At 39.9% G+C, this 20,476-nt stretch overlaps 1 protein-coding gene across 1 annotated transcript; it reads right to left on the reverse strand.

The window, feature by feature from the left end:
• Nucleotides 1-443: 443 nt before the first annotated feature.
• On the reverse strand, nucleotides 444-20,171 carry jph2 (junctophilin 2). Its single transcript, XM_079167777.1, has 6 exons — nucleotides 19,354-20,171; nucleotides 15,731-16,547; nucleotides 5,771-5,889; nucleotides 3,415-4,310; nucleotides 2,236-2,336; nucleotides 444-2,148 (listed from the first exon to the last, which is right to left on the reverse strand). The coding sequence occupies exons 1-5, from the start codon at nucleotides 19,730-19,732 to the stop codon at nucleotides 2,256-2,258; spliced, it is 2,292 nt and encodes a 763-aa protein (XP_079023903.1). The 5' UTR covers nucleotides 19,733-20,171; the 3' UTR covers nucleotides 444-2,148; nucleotides 2,236-2,255.
• Between the last annotated feature and the right edge of the window lie 305 nt (nucleotides 20,172-20,476).

Raw genomic sequence — 20,476 nt, forward strand, 5'->3', positions numbered from 1 at the left:
ACTACTCCAAAATTTGAAAATGTTGCAGGTAGTTTACATCCTAAATTTATTTTACAGCATCCAGTGTTTTCAGTATACTATTTGCAGGGCTCGCATTTACTCATTGAAAGTGTGATTTGTGCTTTTAAATGAGAAGAACCTCTGTACGTTTATATAAAAAAAAAAAAAAAAAGGCCCAAGGGAGCGATAGTGTGTTGTCTCATGCAAGCAGACAGGTGGTAGTGAAAAATATATACATTTAGTTCTCTTCTACCAGACTGGACAATGAATGACACTAAAACTAAGTTGCAATTTAGAGAGGCAATTTTGCAATGAGGTATATTTTATTTGGTTTTACTTTGACCAGGTTTGGCTACAAATGCATTTAATCAAATTAGGCAATGTTGTTTAGATTTAAATGCTCTAAAACAAACAAAACAAAATGGCTTCTACAATACACTGACCTGTGAGAATACATTTTTATTGCACTTTAAACTGTCCTCTTACAATTGGCTTTTTTTTTAGATCAGGGATAAACTATTGGGTAAAGGTGTATTCCGAATACAAGATTTATTAAAATTAACTCATTGTACATTTTACTTTTTTTGCATAAACAATGCACAACCAGTGGTCTGAGTTCATCTGCAAACACAAAGGCAAAAAAACTTTCAGCTAAAAACCTCTTTAAAAAGCCACATATTACACTGCTGAACGAACAAGGGAGAAACATGAAACAGCACCTCTGGAGAGTGCTCATCTCAATGTAAGACATGGCGTTAAGAACCATTTTTTCTCCATCTCACAATCACAGGTTTAACTGACTCCTTTTGGGAAATAAATACATTTAGGGTTGCATATTTGCCTCTGACAATATTTTGCTGAAAAGATGTGCACTTCAAAACTATACAAAAACACTGACGCATACACACGAAGTGCCCTCATGCGTACACAAGTTAAAGTCTTATTTAGCTCTGAAGCATAACGGGCCCTAAATATAATGCAGCGTGGAACAGAGTGGACACTTTTCTACACTGAAACATACATTTAACCATGAAAAGCTCACAGGCGAAAACATCCTAACCCACCTCCTGCAGCTACTCTTGTATTTATATAAATCTGGAGATTGAGAAACCTTACAACATAGTGATTGATTTAAACAAGATAAATCCCAGCCTTCAATTTTCTGCTTGCTCACTCTGTTGCAAAACATACACAACTCTCATTTAAAACCACCTGGGTGCTAAACAGCATTGCATGAGAAACACCACAGGAAGATACAGTACAGTGACACTCATAAGCTTCTTATTTGCCTTCTCTATTTGGTGCATCAGCTCTCAAATCAAAGCAGCAGAATGACAATAAATGCATGTAAATCCCAGTGAAAATAAAAGGTTTCACAGTGTAGTACACCACAGTCTCAAATGCAATTAGCCGAAATGTAACTCTAGTCTTAAGAGACTGAAGAGCAAGATGAAAACAATAAACTGACTTTACAGTAGCGATGGATTACAGTTTGAAGTATTTCAACAGTATTATAAAGTATTTTCTGGAGACACATTTTAGACTCCTACTTAATGAATCTTCTTCAGCTTTTGAACCACATATTGGACATTGTTGCTAATTAAAACCATGATAGCAGGAGTTATAACTCCTAAATCTTCCACGCGTCTGCTGCAGTTGAATTTGTGTCTCATCAACCAAGTTAAAGGCATAGTGGAGAGAATATTCAGTCTGCACAAACATTCCTTCATAATACCAGCATATCTTGTGACAAACTATAATTATCTACTGAGATCGTCTAATCAACCAGTGTGTGCCAAATAAAGATCGGGTTAAAAGCCTTTTTTTTTGCAAAAAAAAAAGTTGACACACTTGTGACACACAGTGACGAAGTTGAAATGAGACTTCTTGCTTCTCCAGCGTAAGCACTGAGGACATGTTCCACCATCCAGCCCCGACTCTAACATACAAACACCATCATATTCAGATGAACTGAATCTTGTTCATGTCCTTCAGTCCTTTATCAAACCTCTGGGATCAGAGGACCTTCACAGAGCCTCACACAGTCACACCAGCAAAAACCTTTAGAGGAGCTGCGGCAGTCTGCATGAGGCTTCTTCATCTTTGATCTCTGGTCCTAACTGAGGAGGAGGCCGGCCTGCTTGTGACCTGCAGCAGCAAAAAACAATTTGTCTTTCACTTTAATTAGTTGACTATCATTTTACAGCAGGTTTTGCCATCATATTTATTTATTACCTGAGGTGGTGGACAATGTCTCATGACAAAATGTGCACGAAGAGAATGGCCAGGCCAATGTTGAGCAGGATGACCATGCAGATCATTATGGTGTTTGGGCCCTTTAAAAGAAAGGAGCATATGAGAAACGAGGTCAGTGAATTTCATATCCTATAAATGTGTAGAGGGATTATTATTATGCTGAGAATTAGATGAAAAGATTGAAACCACTCTCCTGTCCGTATGTTAAATAAGAAGTTTCAGCAATAAGACGGTTAGCTTAGCTCAGCATTAAGACTGGAAGCAGCAGGGAAAGCTAGCCTAGTTCTGTCAATCTCACTAATTAACACATTGAATCTTGTCTGTGAGCTTTAAAGGTGCTGGGAGAAGGATTCTATTACCTTTGGACTAGCTGTTTCCCCATTCAGTCGTTATGCTAAGCCAAGCTAAGCTAACCATCTCCTGTCTTTAGCTCCATATCTAACAGGCAGACACCAGAGTGGTATTGAAATTTAGAAGGCAAATAAGCAAATTTCCCAAAAGGTTCATGGAAAAGTCTAAGCAATTAGTGCGGGTACAGTAGTTTTAAGTGATTTACTTGAATTAAATGTATCCCTCAAACACATATGGAGACCATAATTGACAACACTGTAAAAAAGCTGGGATTTACAGACAACAAGAAGTGCTAGTTGTCCATCACCATCTTGTATGCTGCAGTCACTGCCACAGATAAGGGCAGACTAAAGCGTATCATTCACTCCTCCAGGACCCTGAGGCGGGCAAGAAAGATTGTAGCCGACACCTCTCACCCTGGACACAAACTCTTCGAGTCCCTTCCGTCTGGCAGGAGGCTGCAGTCCATCAGGACCAAGACCTCACGCCATAAAAACAGTTTCTTCCCGTCTGCTGTTGGGCTCATCAATAAAGCCCTGGACCCCCACTGACTCAGACTCTTACATCCACAGGACAATTTATTACAGTTACACAGCCTTGCAAAACTTTTCTCTATTAATATACACATGACAATTTAATAACATACTTGCTTTAACTCATCTGTAGAAAACTTGAATAGTTGTTGACATATTTCAGTCTGGACCAAAGTGGTGGACCAACTGACAGACAGACATTAATTGCCATATAGTCGTGCTGTTAACATGCCTTCAAATAATCAAATATGAGTCAATGTGTTTACTCTCTTACCTCCAGCTCCAAAGACTCCTCATGACTTGAGTTCGACACCATGGCCTTCGGTCTGGCTTCTGCTTTGGGCTCTACCTTCGGGGTTGGTTTGGCAACAGTGGCTTCCACTTGCTTTGGTACTGGTTTAGGTTCAAGACTCGGTGCAGGTTTTGGGGACGGAGCTGGGCTGGGTTGCCGTTTTGGTAATGGCTTTGTCTCTGCTTTGCTGGACGGCCTGCTCTCCTCCCTGGACTCCACTTGGTTCTCAGAGACGGACGGTGCTCGTTCGTGGACTGATGGAGCTCTTTCAGTTTTGCCCTCGCTGGTTTTAGGCTCGGGGGTGACAGCTTTGGAGGACACTTTGGAGGTGGGGCGTGGTGCTTCTTCTTCATCTGGAGAGATGAGGCTATTCCTTACAGGGGTAGGAGGGGCTGGAGAGAAATCTGGACCTTTCACCTCTGAGTCAAACTTCTGCAGGGGCTTTATCTCCAGGTCAGAGCCCTGCTCGTTCTTGCTGCTCTGGCGGCTGGGGGTCCGAGAGGAGCCACCTGCCACCTCAGGTGTAGCCGAGGCGGGAGCAGAAACGGAGGCTGACGGGGTAGTGGGGCGACTATTGGGCCTGCTGTTGGGTTTGCTGCTATCCTTACTGCCACCACCTTTAATGGTTTTGTCTTCGTTCCAGCTTCCTGGACTGAGGAGTTTGGGGTCTTCCTTGTTGATGATGCCTGGGCTGGGGGAGGGGGTGCGGGCTGGGGATGAGCCAGGCATGAGGCTGTCCAGTTCATTCATGAGTGGGCTTTCGGGTGGCGTGGGCAGGGGCTCCTCTTCGGCTAACAGCGGCTCGTGCATGACAGTCTCTACGGTCTCACTTCCCTCAAGGACCTCCAGCAACAATCTCTTCTTCAGATACTCAGGACCTGTGTGAGATCAGTTCAACCAGTACATCAGCGTTTTTCTCATCATAGTCTCAATATGTTAAGAACAATGATAAGCACTGTTTTCTGGAGAGTATGTGATATTATAAACATGAATATCAAAATTGTTGAAGGCATTACGGAATAAATGTATATTTCTGTTGTTTCCAAGTTAACAGTTATCATGGAGTTCTCCTTTCTCTCTAGTTAGTGGATCAAGTCATTGTTGGTTTTGATCTTTTCATGGAATTTGTTGAAAATAGGAAACTAATGCCACCAGATTTATCCTTAACGTGAGGCTAAATGGTTGCTTTCCCCGGTGCAAATAAACCAGATGGTGCCCACGCTGACAATGTATGTCTGTGTTATCTTTCATGAGAGACTGCTTCACAGCAGGACTCAGCCAGGCTTCGTCCATTTGTGAAGCCACTCAGAAAGCTGGATGACTTTCTGTCTGATTCCTTCAAGCTCTCTGCTGAGGGAGAAAGCAAGAGAAAAATAGCAAGAGGCTCCTAAACGGCTGGTGTGCTTTTGTTTGAACGTGTAAGTGTGAGTGTCGCCAGACTCTCAATGAAACTGATATGATCCCTTCGACCCAATAAGATGTTCTTTTTTTAGACATTCAAATGCGACTACCCCTGTGATGAGCCGCAGCCAAAGATCTGCATGCTCTCAAGCTGGAGGTATGCACAGGGGCACACTATAAACGTCATGCGTGTTTAGTGGTGGAAGAAGTACTAAGGTCTTTTACTTATAAGTAAAAGTAGCAATACCACCTTGTAGAAATACTCCAATACAAAAGTAAAAGTCCTGAATTAAAAAATGTAGCATTAGCAACAAAATGTACTTAAATCAATTAACTAATCATGCAGAATGGCTAGTTTGAGAATAATAGATATTACTGTATTATAATTATTGATGATTTGTGCCACTTTAATGTTGCAGCCGGTATTTTTTACTACATATATTTCACTAGTAACAGTAGTTGAAAGTCAATAGTAAAAATTGCCCTCTGAGATGTAGTAGAGTAGAATTATAAAGTAGAAGAAAACAGAAATACTCAAGTAAAGTAAAAATAACTCAAAATTGTACAGTACAGTACTTGGCAGTATTTAGTGACATTGCACCACTTTGCATCATCAGTCATCAGTTCATATATGCTGCTTTCTTCAGTAAGTTAAGTAAGTTAATTGTAATGTTAATGTCATATTATCTCTGCTCCACATTGATCAAAATATTGCTGTATGTTAGATTTGTATTGATTCCAAAAATATAAAGCTAGTAAGAGGATTTCCTCTGTGGTGAGACATTCATGTCATTCAAGAAAAATTATTTATGGACAATTTCAGGTGAAAATAATATCTATTTCTGTATTATCCTTTTCTAAAGAGTCCTAATGTTGCTATGCTTTTCATGTTAATATCCATTTGACAGTATTTCTCACAGATGAGAAGTCCACTGACCTGGCTGGTAGAAGGAAGGGGAGAGCTCTTTGGCCACCAGTCGGGCGATGCTGGACTCACTGTTGGCAGCGTGGGCGGCCTGGACAGCTGCATCTGACTTAGCCTTTGAATGGGTCGTCCTGCAGAGGGAACAGATGCAACACAATTCATAAATCCCTGGAACCACAACAACCAAGGAGATGTTTACCTTTCGTGTTTTAATACGAATAACTTTTGAAGAAGCAAAAATGAACGTTCGGCTTCTTAGATGTGAGGATTTGCTACTTTTCTTTATATATGTGCTATTGTGAATATATTTAGGTTTTGGACTTTTGGTTAGAAAAAAAGCAATTAGCAGACAGTTTCATAGACCGGGAAAATAATCTACAGATAAATCGATGATGAAAATAATTGTTATTTATTACAACTCATGTTCTCTCAGCCATCAGCTTGCTTAAAGAGCAGCTGTTCAATGGAGACTAATTCATATTGCAGTTTTAAAATTGGCAAAATGCAATACTATGAGTATTGTCAATTACTAAACTTATGTTTTTTACTTTTATATTACGTGTTCTACATTATGTTACATGTCATTTTATCCGATCTTTACGTGTGTGTTAATGCATGCTGACCATGATCTTGACCTTTTAGAGTATGGACTTTGAATGTGAAACCGTAAGAGATAGTGGCTTAAAACAGTTTAACCAAAAATACCACAGTGCGGGGGATTGTTTATAGTATTCAATCAGGGGTGGGTGGCTGTTGGTCAGATGGCTCATTAGTATTATTAGCTATCGAGAGAGGAGGTGTCCCTTTCTGCTGTTGCGCTGGGATGGAAATAAATTATGCTCACGACTACTGAAGACTCTATCATCACAGGTATTTCTACGAGAAATAGAGAAAAATCACTGAAGTGATGCAATCAGCTTCAGAAGAGTTTGGAACATCTGGAGGATTTGATGCAACACTAATGTAATTCTGAACATGAAACAAATCTGACTACATACAGTAGGTATAACTGATATGAATATTGTACTTTTTATTCTACTCCATGTATTTGACAGTTACTGGTTACATACTATGATGCATTTTTGTAGATTAAACTGACCTCCACAAAGTCAAAGTTAAACTTAAAACGAGCTCCACCTCAATCTGCTGTTCTACAGCTTACACAATACAGCATCAACAATAATAACAATAATGATCCAATAATATAATGCATTGCCACTTTAACGTGTGATACTTACAATTATGTTTTGAAGATATGTCTGTACTTTTACATGAGTGACATTTTATCAGGAGTATTTTTACAATATTAAGTAAAATATCTATGATTAAGATTATAATTATGATTATGATAATTATTATTGTCTTGTTGTTGTTATTTTGTTTGCATCTTCTCATAAATTAAGGAGTCTGTTGCTGTGCTGTGAGGCTCTTTAGCACAGAGGAGCTAAATGCTAACATTTTCACTGGCAATGCTAACAAGCTCATGTTTGGCAGATATAATGTTTACCATGTTCACCACAGTAGTTTAGTGTGTCAAAACAAATGCTAGCATATGCTATTTAGCACAAATCCCAACATGTAGCTTTGTGTGTGATGGAATGTTAGATGTGCATGTATTTAGTCATGAACAAATTATTGGACAAATTACAATCTGACCAGATGGTGGTGCTAGATGAAAAGTTAAGACATCATAAAAGTTACCACATTTCATCCTGACAGGGACATAAATCTGTGTACCAGTTATATGCCAATCCATCCAAAAACTTTGTGGAACTGGATAACTGAAAGTGTTTGACCTGCAGGTGGTGCTGGATGAAAAGTCATTGGATCACCAAAGTCACTAAACTTAATCTACTGGGAAACATGAAGGTCTGTACCAGATTTCATGGCCACCCATCCAGTAGGTGTTCGGATATTTCAGTCTGGAACAAAATGAACGACCAAAAGGCCGCTAGCGCAGCTAAAAACCTGACCTAAAGGCCGCTGGTGCACTTCAGGGATAATTGCTGATTGTGATTACTCTGTGGATACTTGACATACTGTAACGTTACACTGTGCTGAAAATAGATCCCTGGTCCACTTGAAGACTCAGTGGAGAAGGTGCTTCCCACTGGAACAATTAGAGACTCCTGAGGCTCCCTGTTGGAGATAGATGAGCTCCACCTGTCCACACACAGTCAGCACCTCCTGTTCCAGCAACAAATATACCCTCAAATCTCATATGTTTAATCTTTCAATAAGGTAGATTTATGATAAATCTGGAAACAAGTGTTTTGGTACCAAGGCAATGGGACAACTTAAAACCAACGGTTTTCAACTACAACACACATAATACACATTAAGAATACACATTTTAATTTGGCTAACTGTCCACCACAACAGGTCACAAAGATATAGTTGTATAGGCTCAGTAATTTACTAAACAAACAGCTGGCCACTGTGTTTTTCTTCCTCAAAAATGTGACTCAAACAGGAGCAAATACAACTTTGTTGTGGACTATTTTCAGTGGAGGATTAATACACATTTGGTGCTCAATTGAGTGTTTGGATCAGCAGGACGCTGTATGATTCATTCAAAATAAACTACAGTGTGTGTGTTCATGGTAATGAAGAAACTTGTCACCCAGTGCAATAGTGTGTCTCATTGATGTGTTTTTGGACAACAATTGTGCTCGAAGTATTTACATTTTACAATATTATACATCTGCTCTACTACATTTCACAGGCTAATGTCAATTTTACTCCACTACATTTATCTGACAGCTACAGTTTCTAGTTACTTTCAAAACTATGCATGCATTGTTGTAGATTAAACTACCCATTAGTATACAAAGTACTTAGAATGTACATTTAGGAACTTCAAGTGTATATTAAAAATAATACCTCTGTACTTTGTAATATTTTTTAACAAAAAGAGTACTTCTTCTTTTACCTCTAGCATTCAGTGCAGTATACAGTGGTGACAGAAGAATAGAGATAATTGACTTGGGTAGGAATTGCGATACCAGGTTATAAAAGTACTACAGTGCTTTGTTTTTTTCACATTTTGTTATGTTGCAGACTTCTATACCATAATGTCAAAGTGAAAACAACATTTTATAAATAATTGCAGATTTATTAAAGAGAAAACATTAAATATCTGTAAGTATTCAGACTCTTTGTCTTTAGACTTTGAAATTTAGCTCAGGTGGCTCCCAATTCTCTTGATCATCTTTGGGATGTTTTTACACCTTGATTGGAATCCACCTGTGCTAAATTCAACTGATTGGACATGATTTGGTAAGACACACTTCTGTCTATTTAAGGTCTCACAGCTGACAAAACCTGCTCATGCGGTTGAAGGATTAGTCTGCAGAGTTCAGAGACAAGCTCTGCTGCATTGAAAGTTCCCAAGAGCACAGTGGCCTTCATAATTCTTAACTGGAAGCTCCTCCACCACCTCTCACAACCCTCACAGAGTGTGTTGGTATCAATGCACTGGTGTGTGTGTGTGTGTGTCTGTGTGTCTGAGTCTGACCAGCACAACTCTCAGCACCATAAATGTGCAGGAGAAACCTCCGACTTGAGTAGTGCTAACCGTCACACGTCCTTGAGAGTGAAGCAAGAGCTGACCCCTGCATTGCAAAGTACAACAGATTTAACCCTAAAATAACCACTCCAAATGTAGTTGATGCTGCATTATCTGAAAACAACCAGTACCACCAGCTGGAATGAAGCTGAAGACAGCTGTGTTTCCTTATAGTTGTAGAGGGTCAGCAGTGTAGCAATATATCTCCAATGTGGTCATAGTTGCTAAAATTGGTTAGCATTGCTGCTAATAGCATGGTAGCTGGCAGAGCTAATATGGGGATTGTTTTGACAGGTGATTCCCTACTGAACACAAATGCCGTTGTTCAGCTGTTGAATCCAATTGTAATTTCATTTTTGTCCACATGCTCTGGTATATCACTCAGTCACTGTATTAACTGCCATGCCAACTTTAAAAAACAACTTCATTTATTGAAAACAAAAGTTCAAAACAAACATCTTAGAGCATGACATCTGCAGAAAACTGCCAGATAGAATCAAATGAATGACAAACATTTCCTAGGAGTCATGTAGTTTTAATTCATTTTTTTAAAAGGTTTTAAGAACTTTGGGGGATTTTAGTCCGTCAGATGATGGAAATTGGTTCGTGGTTGAGTGATTAAAACATCAAACAAGATCCAGGTGAAAATGGGGAAACAGAGGCTGTAGATTTAACTTTTTTTAGTTTAGTTTAGTCATATGTAATCTTTTATTAGGGAGCAGGAAGAGGAAGTAGGGATGCTCGTTCTCTGGAAATGTCTGTCAAATTTGAATACGCCTTCCTCCTACAATAGAACAAAGGGATTCAGGTCAGAAAGACCTTAATGTTTTTCAACTGCTGCAGTGTGTGATAGTCCTCCAGAGCTTCTCTGCAACCAAACATGACATTTGACACTGTGACCTAAATACCCCTTATGCTTTTAGGGCCTTAAGAAGACGCTTGTTGTACTCTGAGGATTAATGAGACGTCAGCTGTAGGAAGAAACACCCAGAGCTATATACACCTTCAATCTTAAATTGGAACCGATGCAAAATGTTGGCATGTTACTGCAAATAGGTCATTCTGCTATTTTGTAATCATTTTCTTTTTTGTCATGCTGCAGTTGCACAGCAGGCTGCTGATGGCAAAGATATTCTGGCATTCTGGCATTTGTCACTTTATCTTTTTGGAGGGCCCCTTTCATCTGTGTGAGTGTTGCGTGTGTGAAAGAGTGATTTAATGTCTATATAAAGACGACTTAATGCTTCTGACTATAATCAAATCACTTTGTCAAAATACACATGGGCTACATTAAGAGCTAATTGCAAACTCATTATTGCCACATTGCTGAGAGGTCACATAAGGAATACCTTATGTAGAAGACGTCATTTACTTGAGTAAAAGCAGTAATACCACCGTGTAGAAATACTCAAGTAAAGGTAAAACACTCAAAAAGTACAAAAGTATCAGCATGAATATATCATTTATTTAAAAAATTAAAAGGATTCATTATGCAGAAAGGCCCATTTTTGAATAATATATATTGTAGTATTGGATTATAATTAGTGATGCTTTCATGTGTTCATCACCTTAATGTTGCAGCTGGTAAAAGTGAGGATAACTTTGCATGGCTTTTTGAATTCCACCAAGGGATCAATCATAATCTATTTGTTGTTATTAATCTGGATCTTTAACTAACATTATTAAATGAATGCCTCTGAATTGTGAGTAGACGTATTGCCATAAAATAGAAATACTCAAGACAAGTAAAAGTCCTCAAAAGTAAATGTACTTAATTACTTCACATCACAAAATAGCCACAAAGATCTCCTGAGCTGAGGATAGAACTTTATTTACAAGTGTTGCACACAAAATGCTCGTATCAGCAGTACAGTATGTAATCCAAGCCGCACAACTAAAGCTAGGTGTGGTACATATATAACCCTTTATACCCAAGCACTTGCCTATGAGCTGTGTCATATTTATATCCGTGGAACCATTTGACACCACTGCTGACGCAAGATGGACCGAGATCTGTGATCTCAAACTGTTAACGGCGAGTAGTGGCGCTAAAGCGTGCAGTGGGTGATGGAAACTAAATCAGCAAGCAGACGACTGTTTCAGGCAGAATTGTGCACCATTTAAACGAATATTTGATTTGCTTTAACAGGAGACGAGTGAGTAAAGTAATAGGTAATGGGTATGCAGACAAACATAAAGAGCTGCTGTGATTCAGCTTATGAAAACAGTCTGGGTGTGTGTCTGTGACTAGGCAGGAAAGATGGGGTTTGGAGGTGGGGGGAGGGGGATAATCAGCTGTTGCATTCCCCTGTGATTGTGATACAGCAAGAGTGCGCCTGCCCATATTTAGTCAGGGCTCCTCCGTGACTACAGGGCCCCTGTGTGTGTGCGTCATTTACACCCTGTCCTACCGCACAGGTCCTCCTTCAGCCAGCCCACGCTACAGAACAATGTCCACAGAGCGACTGGATGCCAGGGAACGCTCAGCTAACTAGACTTGAAGAGGCCAGGTCTGGCATCCCATGCAGTGCACAGGTTGTACATGTATTTTTACATTTCGACTTCATTGCCAAAGGATCACGGAGTGAGGAAGCCACTGCCAGGAACAGATGTGTCATGTCTCCACTGCTTGTATAATAAACAGATTCCGATTCAACGTGCAGGAACACTCTGTTGTTTAGTTTGTATGGTGTCAAAAGTATTTAGATGACTTAAATAGAAAATACCACAATGTAAAAATACTGCATTGCAAGTAAAAGTCCTGCATTCAAAGTATTGATTATAAGTACTAAAGTATCGGCAAAATGCACTTAGAGTATTACAAATAAAAGTTCTCTTTCTGCAGAAAACTACCCCTGTGACTGATTCGTATGCATAATTTAGGTCTTGCAGTAAGTTGCAGCTAGGTTTAACTAGTATATAGTAATTTAATCCAGTGGTTCCCAATTTAGGGATCAGGGCCCTCCAAAGGGTCACAAGGTAAATGTGAGGGGTCTTGAGATGAGTAATGTTGGAAGAAAGAAGAACAAAATAAGTTTTGATACACAAATTAGATACATTTTTTGGACTTAAATCTCTCAGCTTGTTTGTGAAATATTGGAGAAAATAATTATTCAAATAAAACCATGTATAGTTGAGAGGTAAAATGTCTCTTTGCCGGAACTGCAAACAACTTGACATGAGGCACTAAGCCTAAAAGATTGGGAACCACTGGTTTAATAAATAAAAATGCATTGTATTTTAGAAACTTTGCCAAACGTTTGTATCTAAAAGAGTAATCTGAAAAGTAGAAACTCCAGCTGTCAGAAAAATGGAGTGAACTTAAAAATACAATATGTCCTTCTGAAATGTAATGGAAAAGCAGAAAGAATACAATGGAAGTAAAAGTACCTTAAAATTGTACTTGTACTTAAATGGTAAATGTACATTCTATTTCTGGTCTTCCAGTAGTGTGGAGTTTCACACATTCAAGATACACTGTATTTCCTATCAGGTCGTGTTTGGTTTGTGAAGGCCACCGAGGTGTTCCTGAATGCAGCCCTACATAAATACTGAGCTTCCAGTCTCAGCTCTGTCCAGGCGCCTGTTAATGTGCTGTAGGGGAGCTTAAAGCCCTGATGCAATGAACACTGGTCTATAACTCTTATATACTGCTTATCCTTGCGAGTACAATATTTAGATTTCAATCTGCTGGGACAGAGGTCTGCAGCCCATCAGTGTGAGTCTCACTGCTGTAAACACTGATCAGGTGCTGAAGACAACTGCGGAGAAAAATATCACCGCCTTGTACGGTCACAGGCAACGGTAGAAGGTAGACATATGAACTATAATATCTATCGGCTAACAAGACAGAAATTGTTACATTCTATCTGTTTCCGTCTGTTTCCAGTTGTTATGCTAAGCTAAGCTAACTGTCTGTAGCTTCATATTTAACAGACAGATATGAGAGTGGTCTTCCTCTTAAAACTCTTGGCGAGATACTATTCCTTTAATCTTGCACTAAGCAATAGTTTTTTTGGTAAAATTCTGTCTCTCTGTCCGGTTTCCACTTTCCTTCATCTGCCCTGCAGGAACCCCTCCCCCCTACTCACCTGTTCCCCAATTCCCTCGTTAGTCTGCAGTCTGCAGTATATAACTGGCCTATTTCCACTCCTACCCTGCCAGATCGTCACAGTTGCCATGCTGCTTTGGGCCTTTGCTTTCCAGTCACCAGAACCTGACTCTGACTCTGAAGCTACCTGTAGCTACCTGTACCTGTACCTGCCTGTAAGCATATATATATATATATATATATATATATATATATATATCTTTACTTAGGAAATAAATCCCCAAACTATTCCTGTCTGCAATGATATCCGATAAATGTTCATACTGTATTGCTCAAATTAATTTTGGGGTTCAATATTTGTACTGGTGGCAAAATCCTTGGGCCACTCAGGAAGTGATCAGCTAAACCCTGAAAGTGAAATCTACAAGTTGGATTTATTTAAATACAGTACTCTGGTAAATCAATAACTTTTTATAACATATTAGGTCAGATAAAATGTAATTCCTCCTCACCAAGAGGTAACAAACAATCCTAAACATTTTAAAGTTACGTTTTTTTAATCTTCTGGAAGAGTCAGATAAAGCCAAAAGATTTTACTGAATGGTGAAATTAATAGACATTGGCCATTTTGAATCTGATCAAATTTGTATTATTTAAACAAAGCAAAAAACATCTATTTATGTTGTATTTATCTGCACTTTTCTGTTTTTGTCTTATTTTATTAGTATTATCTGCTCGTTTGAGCCCAGAGCTGATCTGTTCTTCTATGATTTACTGTAAGATCTTGGACAGTGTAGAATGTAATCCAAGCCTCACAACTAAAGCTAGGTGTGGTATATATGCCAACCCTTCATACCCAGGCACTTGCTTATGAGCTGTGTTATATTTATATCCATGGAACCATCTTGTGTTGCATTGTGGTCTTAATGTGTTAGAAAAGTTAATGAAAACGTATCTTTGGGCTCACCAAATATGACTATTGCTAATATTACCACCATCTCTGCATGCACAAAGAACACGGGTGAAGATGAAATTACCAATTTTAACATTTACGGCTATAACCTGGTTGTTGAAATGTCATACAGTATACTACAGTTCTGACAGATTAGGCTACAGAAACGGAGAAACAGAGGGAGAAATTCCATTTTCTTTTTCTTTTTTTAACGCTGCAATCATTGCAAAAACTATAGCAACATTCACGCCTTACATTTATTATATGGAGACCCATGATGATTGATTGGTTGAACATTTAGTAATCCAGAGCGTGATATACAATCCTGTGGTTCAAGCAGTGGCTCTAAACAGCCTCTTCAACCACTGCGCTCATTACTTCTTGTCTGTAATACAGTAATAGAAAATATAATGATTCTTTGGTTACTTTTTCTATTATGGGAATTATTGTGGCCAGCAGCCAGAGTCAGTGAAGGGAGTTAGTGACTCTGAATGAATGAAGTGTCTCTTTTTATTGCTATTATGTCTACATGAACCTCATTTACCTTCATACACTGCCCTCTGAGTAAACCAAGAACCAGTTTGTGCCTCTAGGCAATAAAGCGTTAGTTTCTCTGAAAATTAAATACTCTGTCATCTTAGAAAAGCCTGGAAGGTTTTCTAACATTACCCACCAATGTTCTGAAGGTATTTCCAGAATCCTTAAAGACCCTTCTAACCATTTAGATTGGCAATAAAAACATATTTTGCACAAAATAGAATATAACATCATTGTAGTATATAACTGAAAATGGATAATAACACTTTTTTTTAAATATAATGTTGACAAATTGAGCATGGAGAAACTTTATGTAATTCCTGTCTACCTGTCTTTGAGTATTGTGGAAATACCTTCACAACAGCTTTACGTTTTGTTATCACTTTTTGTGTTTTTCATCACCAGGTAATATATATATTTTTTAGAAGTAAACCAAAGTTGATGATGATTATAGTAATCGGATGATGTTGTAGCTGTCTTTCAACCACCAGTGCAGCCGTAGTCAGAGCAATAACCACATCCACAGCTTCAACCACCACAGACAGACAGAGCAGCTGTGCTCACAGCCGGTGGCAGTACACTGTTGGCTTTTAGAAAGCGCTAATTGGCAATAAATGCCTCATGTAAAGTGTCACATCATCTCTCCTTTCTGTAGTATCTGCAGACCATTCCCCTAAACTTGCAGTGTATTATAACTGGACTGGATCAACACACTAACGAGAAAGTGTTGTTGTAGCAATGTGACTACATGAGGTATACAAACTAGGACAAGAGAAAACTCAAGAGTCTTGTTTGTCTTTATAAATATTTCCTCTATAAACAAGATGAATAAGGAAAATCATGTCTTCACCCATCTGCTCTTACCTGGAAGCAGCGATCTCTGCCTTCTGCTTGCCGATGGCTGCAGCCCTCTGAGCTCCCTCCACCGCACGCTCCACCTTCTGTTTGATCTTGGTTCCCTTCAGCTGGATCACTCTCTTCTTCATGGCCTTCACCAGCAAGTTGTTCATGTACTTGCCCTCCTCCTTCCCTCCCTCGGCGAAGGTGGTGCATCCGTAGCCGTGTCTCTGGTTGTTCAGCCACTCGCCCTCGTACTTCAGCCCGCTGGACCGTTCGCTTATTCCATATCCTGAGCGTTTATCGTTCTTCCACTCGCCCATGTAGACCTCTGTGGTGGTGGCGTCAATGTCGGCCTCCACTGGGGGGTAATCCTCGGCTCCGGCTAGGCTTTCGTCCCCAATGCTGATGGTGGAGTTGGTGTCGCTGGCGTTGGAGCTGAGAGCCGATTCCGTCCTCAGAAAGCTGATCTTGCTCTTCTGGCTGGACAACGAGGTACTTGAATCGGACTTCTTCAGCTTACCCAAAAGGGAGCCCCTGCGAAACAGACCCTTCTTTTTAGGTTTGACAGCCTCTGGGTCCACCTGGAGAGTGAGGGCAAAGCCTCCGCGGGACGGTCCCAGATGGTTAGGGGTGGCGACGGGTGTCTCCTCACCTGAGGCGTTGGTGGTAGTGATGATGGGGATGTCTTGCTGCAAGACGGTGCCGTTGCTGTGCTCGCTACGAAGTGAGGTCAGTGAGGTACGAAGAGGGGAGCGGACAACTGCTGCCATGCCATAAGGGACGCTCTGCCGGACCCCATAGCCGTGCCGCATCCCGCCAGTGAACTGACCCTGAAAAGTACCTAGACACAGAAAAAACAGGGAATCATTGTTTTCCAACTGCACCACAGACCAATCAGAAGATACTTTATAGCCATGCTAGTAACGTGGCTCTAGATGGCTTTGTCATGGTTTGTTTGTCTACTACTTTGGTCCAGACTGAAATATCTCAACTGTCGGATGGATTGCAATGAAATTCGGTACAAACATTCACTCAACCCAGAGGTCCTACCAACTTTGCCGATCGCCTGACTTCTATACCACCAGCAGGTCAAGGTTATCACTTATCTCGTGAAATATCTCAACACCTGGATGGATTGGCACAACATCTTGAACAGACGTTCGTGGTTTCTAGACAGCAAACCCCTTCATATTTGGTGATCTCCTGACTTTGTATAGCACCATTATCAAGTGAACATTTTAATGTCCAACACTGTTTTATTACCAAATGCCAGCAAAAACTAATGACATTCCCATCAGCCTCAGCTGTACTTTGTGTTTAGTGTGTACTGGCTAATGTTAGCTTTCTAAGATGGTGACCCTGGTGAGCATTAGCCTCTACCTGCCTAATATTAGCATGTTAGCATTGTCATTGTGAGTCTGTTAGCATTAGTCTACAGCCTCGCAGAGCTGCTAGCATGGCTGTAGACTTTAAAACATGGCTTGGAGCGAAAATAGTTCATCATGGATATCTTTAGTGTGAAATATTCATTAATGCCCTCACTGACATCTAGTCATCTAGAGGTCTGGTCTCATGCTAAAATTGACATGGGTGTGGATTATAGTGACAGCTAGGCCTCAGCCCGTGAGGCCAGGAGTGCATGGGGCCTGTGGGCTATTATTACATCCTGACATATGATGCTATCACATCCCCCACTGCAACTTCCACCAGACTGGGCTTTAAAGCTGATGAGTCAGCTGCTGAAGAGGGGAACCACCGCTATTGTACAAGCAGAGATCAACACAATCAATTTTATTTGTCTGAGCTGTTTGGTTTCCTCGACACATTCAAATGGATGAGCTGGGGGATATAGGCTACATGCACCAGAAGCTTCCCGGAAGTACAACTTAACTTTAAATGTTCAGGATGTTTTGTAAGCTTTCATTGTTTCTAGCCTAATCTGACCTGTTAACAAGAACGTCTTGATGATCAGTGGTGGAAAGTAAAAATAATTAATTTACTCAAGAACTTTATCCAAAGGACAATTTAAAGTACTTGTATTTTACTTGAGTATTTTACTTTTATGCTACTTTATTTTTTATTTCACTACATTCATATGACAGCTTTGGTTATTACTTTGCAGATCCAGGTTTTACATACACAAATACAACTGATTAATATATACAAAATGATGCATTGTATAGATTGAACTACACAACAGTGTGTGTGTGTATACTTATACAGCAATCCATATAATGTATCATGAATAAGCATCATGAATCATTAATTTTTACAGTATTTTTACATCTCTGCTTTTACTTCAGTAAAACATCTGAAAACTTCTAATACTACTTCCACCACCACTGTTGATGGTGTAATTTAACAAAATGGAAATATTCCTGTGGGGTTTTGATTTCCAACCAGCTTTGAGCACCTCTTGACTGACAGCAGCAGGGTGATATTTTCTTCTGGTTACTCACAGACATCGCAAACGACCATGAGGATCATTAGGCTGCCCTGTTTGTGATTTGTCTCCATGTCGCCTGCAATGAACTTTGTGCAATGGACCTCATGGCCACACTTGGCTTTGGGGGTTTGGGTCTTAATGTTGTATGATTTAGTAGTTATTATCCTCTCCGTGGTGGGAAAGTAATCAAGTGCTGTACCTCAGTAATATTTTGAGGTCCGTCTTTTACTTCTGTATTTCCATTTCATGCTACTTTATTTGTTTTACTCCTCTGCATTTATCTTTCTAGTTACTTTACAGGTTCACATTGTAGACACACACCATATGATTAACAAATAAAATATGATGCATTGTATGGATTAGGCTAGAGTAATTATACTTTTACTTAAGTAAAGGATCTGAATGTATCCTCTGCGGCAGTTGCAATTTGAATGCACATCCACATTGCAAGTACATTTACTTAAGTATTGTAGTTTTTTTCATTTTACAATGTAAGTACTTGAGTAATTCCATTTCCCAGTACTTAATACTTCTACTATATCCTTCAAAGGCAAATATTGTACGTTTTACTCCTACATTTATTTGATAACTTTACTTTACTTATCAGATTGATAATAAAAATATAATCATGAAATATTACTTTATTGATCCCTACAGGGAAATTCACAACCTACACAGAAATATATAAAGCAGTTTAAATCAAACAAATAATAATTGAACAAAAAAAAAAAATGCATTTTACTTTTTGGATTAAACTTGGTCAAATGTAGTCCTCCGGAAAACAGCAACTTTGGAATAGCTTTTAAATAATTTTAGGTATAATTTGATGCTAATACTGTTTGTTTAGTGAAATAAACATTTGAATGCAGAATTTTTACTTGTAGAGACTTTCTACATTTTGGTAGGCCTAATACTAGGATGTGAATACTTCTTCCACCACTGTGTAATCACAGTAAAGCTGAGCTCCAGTAGGCTACATTTACTCGAGCACCGCATTTAAAGAACAATATTATGATACTGGAAGGCTACTTTACTTTAGTGTTTCCATGTTATGCAACTGTATACATCTCCACAACATTTCAGAGGGATATAACTCTGTTACAACTTTACCTTGTAACATAGTGTTTGTTACTTTTACAAATTAGAGTACTTTTTTTTTTGCATTATAAAAAAGTCAAAAGTCTCAATTTGTAAATCTCACCTCCATCAGCATATGTTTCTGTTCCATATCCATCCTGAAGCCCATTATTCCATGTTCCTTCATACTTCGCTCCACTGCCAACACTGATCCGGATGCCATATCTCCCTTTAAAGCCATGAGTCCATTCCCCTTTGTAAATCCAGTGTCCTTTGGTTTCTGCTCCCAGGCCGTGACGCTTCCCCTGCGACCAGTACCCCTCATAAGTGTTCCCGCTGGGCCATGTGTAGACTCCCACCACCTCAAAGCCGTAGTTCCAGGAGCCGGAGAACTCGCCCTGGCCTTTGGGTCCGGTGCAGATGCCATGGCCGTGGGCTTTGCCTCCCTCCCAGCCTCCGCAATAAGCTCCGCCGTCGTCAAACTCAAAGCGACCTCCACTCATGCCTCCCCGCAGCCCTACAAACCACCGATCGGAAAGTTAAGTTTGAGTCTGTTACCTGGCTAAAGATAAAACCTCCGTCAGTCTGACTTCACCTTCACCTGACATCAAAACTGATTGGAGATATCCTTGGTGCTGAACTTGTGGGGGTTTCTTTTTTTGGAGTTGGTTTGAGGATTTCTGCGCGTGTCCATGAAGCTCCAGTGCGCACGTCTTCACCCTTAACAGAAACTTTTATTTCGTCCTCTTGAACTCCAGCGTCTTCTTCTTGGATTCGTCGAATTCACTCATCAATCTCCTCTTTCTTCTTTGGATGACTGGGTTAATAAATGGAATTATTTATGTCCTGACGAGCCACTGATCTTACATGGCTTTTTCCAGGTGGCCACAGAGAAAAGCCCCTTTCCCCCTGTCCCTGCCACCCAGCTATCTCTTGACAGTCGCTGCCGTTGGACATATTTCAGCAGACCCAACAAGGCGACCAATCCACACACACACACCCTTCCAAAAATACAACCCAATCCTTATGCTGCTGCCTGCAAGGAGCCATGCCAGAGTCTTGCCACCTCGGGGCTGAAGTGCATGCCATTGAGGACTCTGCCCTCCATAAATTTCCCCCTGCAGTTAATGCAGTAACTAGGTAATAAAGGCTAAGCTTGATAAAAGAGATATCTGATACAGACCTGTTATTTTCCACTGATGTTTATGTGGTATTATAGGACTGGGCCATAATTCAATATGATTTAT

The sequence above is a fragment of the Pholis gunnellus genome, assembly GCF_910591455.1.
Source record: "Pholis gunnellus genome assembly, chromosome: 2".
NCBI classification, from domain to species: Eukaryota; Metazoa; Chordata; class Actinopteri; order Perciformes; family Pholidae; genus Pholis; species Pholis gunnellus.